The 10,340-nt window shown below is 26.9% G+C and overlaps 1 protein-coding gene across 2 annotated transcripts in view; it reads left to right on the top strand.

The window, feature by feature from the left end:
• Positions 1-10,340, top strand: part of LOC105844212 (uncharacterized) — a 139,604-nt gene that overhangs the window by 114,348 nt on the left and 14,916 nt on the right. For both annotated transcript variants that reach the window (XM_065787941.1, XM_065787940.1), the window contains 2 exons: positions 5,995-6,127; positions 6,830-7,062. In XM_065787941.1, the coding sequence (XP_065644013.1) occupies positions 5,995-6,127; positions 6,830-7,062 (366 nt within the window). The remainder of the gene's footprint in view (positions 1-5,994; positions 6,128-6,829; positions 7,063-10,340) is intronic.

Below are 10,340 nucleotides of genomic sequence, written 5' to 3'. Positions count from 1 at the left end.
CAATTGGCTAAATTTATTTCAGATGGAATTCATTCTACTATGATCTTGATATCTTCCTTAATATTATTCAAATGTCTTTGTACTAACAGTTGAGAAATTCCTTGAGTTCTCTTGTGATATTCTTACTTCAAAACTGCGTTCAACCATCCCGCAGAGCTCTTGCTGTCACTTTATACTGTTACTTCTTTTATGTCCCACTTAATAGCTTTGAATCTACTAGTTATCTACTTTGTTGAATCTACTTTCTAGTTAAATATTGAGTCCAGTTCACTTATATTAATATGGTGTGTATCATTTATTGGCCCAAACCATGCTGCATCTTTAACAAATACTCATCTAATGAACAGAACTATAACAAGTCCTATGGGTGATGCATTACAGTAAGCACTGCTTTTCCATTTGCTGGTACAAGCCATTTCTCACCAACTGAGTCCTCTTTTTCCACACAGAGAAGTAACTCTTTCAGGTTTTCTTCACAATCTTTGGAAATAAAATCACTCCAAAGAATATTTCCAGCTAAACATTTGATGTATAAAGGTTGTAGATACAAACTTCCTGTCACTGACTAGTGCCGTTTACCTAACTGGCTGAAAAGCTGTGATCATGTGACTGCATTAAAAGATTCGAATTGTACTGCATTGTCCTGTTTCTGTATCAATTCCCAATTTTTATTTCTTTCGAATTCTCAATCCTAAAACATGACCTTTTTTGAGATCTTCTAGAGGTTTACATTTTGATTCAAATTTATACAGATACTTCAATACATTTCCAGCAGTTTCTACACTTTCACCAACAAATATATCATCAATGTAATTATCACATTCTTTCTTTGCAATTAGGTTTACATTGAGCATGTGACAAAGAATTGTAGTCATTATTGTTGGAGTCGCACATGTGCCAAAACTTATTCTAAATAATATTGTTTTCCATTTATAATATATATATAATATAATGGTATGGCCTAAGTTTTTTTAAGTTTTTTTATGAATTTCAGCTTTGTGAAAGTAGGCTTTTTTTAAATCAAGAATTTTTAGGATTTTTTATTTTTCTCAAACGACACTGTTTCTCTTGACAAACACTTGCATTTACTCTGTTACAATTTACAAATTTGTTGAGAGCACAGAAGTCTCCCGTTGGATGTACCTTTTTGTCTTTGTTTTCTTGTATGTAATATTTTAGGTGGTCCCAATGCTAGTTCGTTATATGGTACAAAATTGCCAGAGTTTATCCATTTATTTATTTCTTTGGTAACTACATTTGTGCTCTTGGTTTATCTTGTATTCACAAATGGTATTGTTAATTGCAGGACCTTTATTCCAATTCCATGATGCTTTCCACTTTTTCCCATCAAACTTTGTTGCCCGGATCTTTTATGTTTATTTTGTTCTCTTTACTTCTTGTAACTGTCTCACATTTTATTTCATTCTTTTTACTTCTTGTTGTATTAATGACACCACATTTTATTTCGTTTATTTCGTTTTCGTTTTTTCTTGTTGTAGTAACTGCGTCTTATTTTATTATGTTTATTTTATTCTCTTTATTTCTTTTATAAGTAATGGCACCACATTTCACCAAATCACATGCTAACATTCAGACAGTACAGTTTTTATTACCATAGATGGCGGCTCCTCCAAATTATTCAATTGCACCTATTCCAAAAATCAAATCAAATCCATATGGTTTTTCTTCAACACTTAAAGAATTAACTATCTAGTGTATTTCATCAATTTTCATTTCGATTACTGTTTCACCTAGCACATGCACAGTTCCTTCCAAAGTGATTGTGATGAACTTTTGACTTTTTGAAAGAAGACCATGTGTGAATTCAGCATGAATCACTATAATGGAGCATCCAGAATCAATTAATGCTGTTTGGGAGATTCCATTTATTTTTACTTTTAGTGATACATCGCTATTTCCAGGAGAAAATTGGATGCCATTATTTCAAAATTCTCCCTATTCCTTTTACACTTGGCAATTATTTGAAGCAGTCTCTAGCTTGATGATAGTGTCAAGAAGTCTTGCATTTTTCCTTGTAGTTCCATGCATAATATCCATGTTTTCCACAATTGAAACATGTAATTTTAATTGTGCCAGACACACCTGTTGTCTGGGGAAATTACAATGTTGCAAGAACCATCTCATTATCTAAGCCATCCAACTGTTGTTGCTTCCTGAGTTACTTGTTTTTAAGGCAATACGGTTGACATTTTTTTGTTTGACATTTTTTTGTTTGAAATTTAGTAATAAATTTGCAAAATCTTTCCGGCCATTTTTTCTGAACTGATTTCTCATTTCTCTGGTTAACAATAGATCACCAATCACTGAACAATACTGTTGATATTATTTGATTGCTCAACATCCTTTTAGGAAATGCATCACAACCCTTTAATTTAAGCAAAATCAACCCAGGTACAAAATCAGGATAATGATTGTAAAGCCATTCCTCAGCCTCATCTTCATTTTCAATTGGCAAGTTTTTGCCTATGAAAAAAAAATTAAATTCTAATGAGCAAATAGGTGTGAAAATTATTTTTTTGAAGCAAGGATTTGTCATGTATGCAAGATAATAGATAGGTGTCATAGCATCATTACATCTCTTCTTGACAGCTGAAACAAAAACTTTAACTTAAAAAATTAAATACTTGATCTAAAACAACACCAAATATTTTGATTTGGGTTTGAAGACGGTTCTCTAAATATTGCTTGATTTTCAATAATTTTTCTGTTTTGATAGGTGTATCATGATTATCTATTATTTCTAAATAAATTTGGTAGTTTTTTATGTATGTTTCTATGCAGTCAATTTGGGAGTTCCTTTGGGTATTGTTTGGTAACTGAGGCATATTCCCTCCTTTCTCACGCAATCATCTCTTAAAATAAATATTGAAAATATGATCTTTAACTTTTATATATTTTTTATACTTGAAGTTTATAATTCACAAATACAAAATAATGTTTACATTACAAAGTAATGTTTACATGTGGTTGATGTGTATTGCGAAAATATTTCTGCACTTCAATCACATATTTGATGACATCTGGGTGTGTTATTTCTTTTTCTAAAAGATTTAAACAATGTGCAGAACACCCATATGTTTAAAGATTTGAATACGTTTCTTTGATTAAATCCCTTATTTTTTTAATCTTATTTTCATTATCTGTTACCACAGTGAATACTTCTTTGTTGTATGTTTCTTTAAGATCTTTAATGACATTATAATGGAGTTTGGTACAATGCTTGGCTGTTTTCTTTTATTTGATGCACAATTAGTAATGCATAATATTTTAGACTAAGGTCTGTCATATGCACTATGGGCAATAATGGGATCATTTGTAACACTTCTCCATGCATCTTGCATAACTGTTAATGTTTTTTCTTCTTGGGTAAGTTGATCCATCATTTTGTTGTTTACTTCCTCGTAAACTTTTTCTAAGAGCTCTCCTCCAAGCATTTTATGGTTAGGTGGATTTTATTCTGGTCTCAATGAATTGATCATGTCTATAAGTTCTTGATTTTCAAAAGTTTTAAATGATACATTTGCACTGAAGAAAAATTTTGCTATTTTCATATCAATATTTCCTTTCTGTTCCATATTAGTTGATATTGTGTATGATGACATCAGCATTGCTTCTTACAAGGTATTGAAAACTTATAGAACTAACACATGCCAAAAAACTTTTTTCCAATTTGAGATGATGGTTCAGCTATAAGAGCAGATCCATTAATATTAAAATCATTATTTGGAAGCACATTATCACAATTTTTATTTAAATATTTTGACAAATTGAGATTGTCCCCTTCCATGTGCTTGTGTAAAAACTTTTTTTGGCAATGTTTTAAATGGCGCTTTACTTGTTCTATCTTGTTGCTAATCAAAGCATGACAATAGTCACAAGAAACCTTTGTACTGTTTTCAACTTTTTTACAAGTTTTTTTCACATTTTTAATTACAAAAAATATTATTTTCAAATCTAAAATAAATTAATACATATAGGATTAACATGAATTTTTTTATAATTTTATTACAGTTTTAAATTATTTTTTAAACTGTAATAAAAAAAAACTTTTCGAAAATAGTTTGAGGTATTGTAATAAATTTTTAAAAATATATAAAATATATTTTTTATAAGTTGTTGTTAAGGTCTAAGTCTTTGTAGGTAACTGAGACATCTTCTAGTTATGTGGGCATGCATAGATCTTCTAGTGCCGAATGAATCTGTTGGGGATGTTGTGGAATTGTGTATATTTATTGCAGTTGTGTAATTGGCAGATCACTGCTGATGGTTGTCATCAATACTGGTGACATAACTGCTGAAATACCCTGTTGTATTATTGTGTTGATATGTTTAAAATGACTGTTTGAGTGTTTCTTTAATTGTCATTTTTCTAACACAAAATCTCATATATATGTTACAAAGTTAAAATTCCCATGATAACACTTTAAATTACAATAGTCATTAAAATAATCATTAAACAGTAATCATAAATTATTGTGTGACTTTCAACATATTTATCTACATAACATCAAACACATACAGTTATAATTCACTAACATTACAATAGAAAATTGAAAGCTGAAATAAAAGATAAATAATTAATTATTTAAAATTACTTTTTTTGCATGCTTTTTTATTTCATGATTTTAATAAAAAGTTTCTACTGTTCTTTTAAGGGTAGTTATGTGACTTTGAACAATACACACAAAAAATACTAACAGAAACACTATTTATAGGCACCATACCAATGTTATTTTTCTGATGTTTTAAAGCTGATGATGGAATATTTGCTCTCCTTTTACCAAGGAGGCACAAGCAAAAACCCATTAGAAGAGTCAAGAAGATCCATTGTTCATTATCCTAGACAGAACAATGTAACACATTTACATCTTACATCTCTAACAGGTTTAGATAAACAAGGGGTACAAAGTAAGGGGTACAAAGCTGATCAATATAGTTTTTCCTTTTATCTCTATATATTTGTATATTTAATGAATATTCATTATATATAATACAAATATATTAGTTTTTATTTTTATTTTTTAAGTAAATAAATTGAAAATATTTTTTTATTTTAATACTTAAATGTAATAATTGAAAATCAAAAAATTAATTACATAATTAAATAATTAAAAAATTTATTTGTTTTCTCAATAGTTTCAAGATGATATGGTACTTTTTAGTTAAACAAAGATTACACAACTTTACTCCAGGTTTAAATATTATATTAAATATTACATTATATTCTTTTGTAATCTTTGTGTTGTGTAATCTTTGTTTAACTGAAAAATACCGCATATCATTATTGAAACTATTGAATACACCAAATGAGCAGGTATCAAAATACCGCCACAAAAACAAATTTGCTATTTGCAACTTTAATGTTATCAAGCTAACACTGTATTATATTTTTGTATAAAACTTTTTTGTTGCTACATTAATTATATATATATATATATATATATATATATATATATATATATATATATATATATATATATATATATATATATATATATATATATATATATATATATATATATATATATATACATATATATATATATATATATATATATGTATATATATATATATGTATATATATATATATATGCTACATTAATTATATATATATATATATATATATATATATATATATATATATCTTTATGTCTATGTATGTATATCTATGTATATATATGTGTATATATATATATATATGTATGTGTATATATATGTGTATATATATATATGTATATATATATGTATATATATATATATGTATATATATATATATATATATATATATATATATATATATAAGTATATATATATATACATATATATATATATATATATATATATATATTATATATATATATATATATATATATATGTATATATATATATATATTTTCTTGCTTATTTTTTCTCCTTATCTAGTTAAATAAATTATAAAAAAATTTTTATATACTATTTTTTTCTTTACTTTAGACAAAACAATTGCTGCAATTTTAGTTCCAATTTTAGTTGTTTTATTTATACTTTCTGCTACAGCCATATTTAGAATTATTAGAAAAAAATCCAAACATCAGTCAATGAAGAAACTGGATCCTTTCATATTAAAGTAAGTAAATTTTTAAAGGATTTTTTTGGTGTTTGTTAATATGGATAATAAAAAAAATGTGGGTTTACAAAATAAATTGGTTTATGCAGAGTGTTTTATGTAATGTAAGGGGCTTAATGTAAAAGAAGAAAGAGTTAAAGAAAATTATGATTAGGTGATTTAATGCAAAAAGTTTTTAAAGCAAGCTGTTTTCTTTTATCTCTCTAATGATCGGTCATTACAGATATGGCTAGACCTTTTTGATAACCGGTTGGATACCAGATATGTCAATTTTTGTAAACTTTGATTTTTCTTTAGAAAAAAAAATCAATTGATTTAAGTAGCACTGTAGGAATTAAAAAGTTTAGGAAAAGTTTCTTCAATTTGTATGGTAATTGTATTTTATACCTCTTTTCTAATACAAACTGTATCCAGTCTTTGTATGTACCTTTTTTTCTCTCCCCTTACTCAGTTGATATATATATATATATATAAGAGTAGATGCTAAAGGTGGTGGTGCATAGCTTTTCAGTTTTTCCATAGCCTTTATCTGTGGTCATTTAAGTTTTGTTTTGTTTTTTAAAATTCAATCTACTTCAATAACAATAACAAAACTAATACAATGAAAGGAATCTAAATTACTTGAGACTTGTATTTAGTTTTATTGTTTTAAACAATACAATCGAATGCATTATGTTATTAATAAATGAATATTGATATTAGTGGTTTTAAGTCACAACACAACATAAATGGAAAGGAACTATCAACAGATAATTGGGAGATTTTTCCTGAAAACATCATTTTAAATAAAAAAATTGGTGAAGGAGCTTTTGGAACTGTCTTTGTTGCCAAAGTTAATACTGAAATTCTGGCTCAAAAAAAGAATCATAAACCTAGAACTGCTTCACATGGTATCAAGGAAGATTTTACTAATGTTGCAGTAAAATTTTTAAAAGGTTTGTTACATTTTTTTTTTGTCATTTCTCAATCTTTGTTTTATAATATTAAAATAAAAATAAATTTTTTAATAATATTAATATTAAAGATATATAATTATTAAATTATTTAAATATTTATAATTACAGCTTTTTTTAAGTTTACCATCTAGTTTTAGATAATTGAAAATGCATTATAGGTTTTATTAATAGTTTGTTTGATATAAAGACATAGATATAGAGTAAAAAAATATAGAGTAAAAAACTATAAATAACTAAATAAACATATATTACTTATAAAGATGAAAAAAAAAATAGCATATTTATAAATCGTGATATACATTAAGAAAAGTTATTTGAGACTATTTTTTAAGTTTTCTTATAAATAGAAATATGAAATAAACTTTTATTTGTTTGTTTGTTGTTTTTTTTTACTTTCTTTTCTTGATTTTTCACTTTCTCTTTTTGAGTAACTGTTGGGTTATTGTAAAAAGTAATGTTATGCTTGAATAGCAAGAATTGAATATTAGGAAATGTTTAACTAGAAAAACTTCATTTAAACAATAAAATGATGAAAAATACTTTTTTTAAGAAAATTTTCTGATATATATATACTTTTTTCAAGATAAGTAAAGCATTTATTACAGTACACTACATGCTTTTTTATGATTGATTTTTGGTGGAATTTGATTATGTTAAAGTTTTAACAGAAATCATTCTACAGCTCTCTTGTACATGCATATTGTGTTTAATAATAATGTAATAAGTTTAGTAAGAGTGACTTTGGCGTCAGAGTTTAATTTTGACAGTGCAATCAATTGTTATAGAACCATTTCTAATTTAAGTACAACAGAACCATTTTTAAGAGGTTTCTATGGTTACATATTGTTTAACCAGTCTCATTTTATTTCAACAAAGGTCTAAATAAACATTGTTTCATCTTAATAAATCAGTCGAAGTAAGTGGATGGGTTCAAGAAAGACTATAAACATATAAGAGCATTTCTTGAACTTTTATTTAACCCACTTTTTATTAAATAATTTGTTACCCAAGAAAACAACTAATTTTCAGTGTGCTCCAATATATTTCTGCATTTTTTTTTTTTTTTACTATGATAATTATATAAGTATAATAATTATCATAGTAAAAAAACGCTTTTTCGTGTGCTGGCATTGAATTTTAAATAGAGAAGACTGATATATATATATATATATATATATATATATATATATATATATATATATATATATATATATATATATATATGTATATATATATATACATATATATATATATATACACATATATGTAAATTATATTAGTTTATTTGACAAATAAAGTCCTCAATGTTCTTAAAGAAAAGAGCAATAATAAATTAGTAAAAAAACATTTATCTAAGTTTTTTCTTTAACTTTAAGTTTCACCATTGCTGGTTCATCAGAAAGAATTACTTAATCTCAAAAAAAATTCAATTTATAGAAAAAAATATTTTACAGGAAGTTATAAATTATTGTAAAAAAAATTTTAATTACTATATTATTTTGGTTAACGGGAAGTTACAGAAAGTAATTATTAAATAAATTTCTTTGGAATGGGGATAGTTTAATTTGGTCATTTGTTTTTATAGTTTTGTAAGAGGTATTTATTTTCGTGCCTACATTTAGAAATTAATTCAGATTTTGTATTTAATAAATTTTCCAGATTTAAATGAGTAATTATTTCAAATTTTTCTTGCAAACATAGCATACATTTTTTAGAAATGTTATCATAGGCAGGGGCAGATTTTAGAATAGACCATTGTAAATTAAAATTATTTTTTTCTTTTAAATCCCAAATATATTTTGACAGCATAGTCTCTTTTGAATATTTTTTGTGTTTAAACAATTGTTTGTGGTTGGCATAATGTTTTTTCCATTCCCCTTAGTTAAGCCAATATATTGTTTGTCAGGGTTATTTTGTGAGGAAACTATGCACTTGTAAATTACATTTTTCGAAAGGCATTTTCCATTTAGAGGGCAATCTATTTTTTTTTTACAATTACAATAATCAGTGTTTTTTTCTTTTATATGTTCATTTTTATTAATTAATGCGTAGTTGTGGCCTTTTATAATTCTTTCTAAATTTTTTGTACAACTATAACTTACTTTAATGGTATTTCTGTTAAAAATCTTATGTAATTTATTAGAGGGAGGAAAATGTTTGTCTACTAATTTTAGAAAAGTTTTACCTATATTAGAAAAGTTTTACCTATATTTGCAATAAGTTTTTCAACCCTCTTAGGCGTCCCATCAATCAGTCTTGGACACATGTCTTGTATTTCTGGATCATGTGTCCAAACCTCTATGAGTGCCTCAATGCGACTTTTGTTGTTGGCTTTTGTTGTCAGCAATTCTCTTTTTGACTATCATCCACAAGTTTTCAAGCGGGTTCATATCAGGTGAATTACCAGTCCATGGTAGGATAGGGATATTACGGTTCAAAAATTTTGTAACAGAGTATGCCATATGACACGATGTGCCGTCTTGTTGGAAGAAGAAACCACCGTCAAGAAAATGAATTGGAAGTTGAGGTAGAGTTGAGGTTGAGTTTTTTTCTCCAATATGTTGATGTATTGATGTTGATCCATTTTGCCTTCAACAATTCTAAGGGGTCCTACACCATGAGAACTTATCATCGACTATACCATTATTGAGGTAGGATGCTTGGCGGTCTTCAACAGACATGCGGTTGAAATTCTTCCCAAAACGAAGGCGCACGTACTGACATTTATCGTCAAGTATCTCAAACATAGTCTTGTCACTGAAGCAAACCTAAAAATACAAACACACTGTAAAAGTCTTGAGCATACATTAGATTAGCATCTTGTAATCACTGGCTACATGTTCATTTCATTTTGAATTCATGCAATAAACATAACCATAGCTACAATGTTTGATACCTATGGGCATAAATCAATTGCACTAGCAGGTAATGTATGATATTAAACATCATTATTGCATGAAAAAATATGTTAGATTTTGCTTTAACTTAGAGTACATGATTGTAAGCTTTTGTATAAAAAATGGTACCTTTCTCCATTGTTCTGTGATCCAATCTTTGTGATCCATGGCCCACTGCAACTGTCATGTTTGTTGAACATTGGTCAAGAGCGGTTTTTTGCATGGTCGATGTGCTACAAATCCATCTTGTATCAGACATCTCTAAACACAACTTGTTGAGACATTGGTCTGGTGCTCCTGCAGCACACCCTGGAGCTGCTTGCTGGTCATTCTTCTGTTTTTTTGACAGTTTGCAAGCAG

The sequence above is a fragment of the Hydra vulgaris genome, chromosome 01 (assembly GCF_038396675.1).
Source record: "Hydra vulgaris chromosome 01, alternate assembly HydraT2T_AEP".
NCBI classification, from domain to species: Eukaryota; Metazoa; Cnidaria; class Hydrozoa; order Anthoathecata; family Hydridae; genus Hydra; species Hydra vulgaris.
This window is presented reverse-complemented; position numbering and strand designations above follow the sequence as displayed.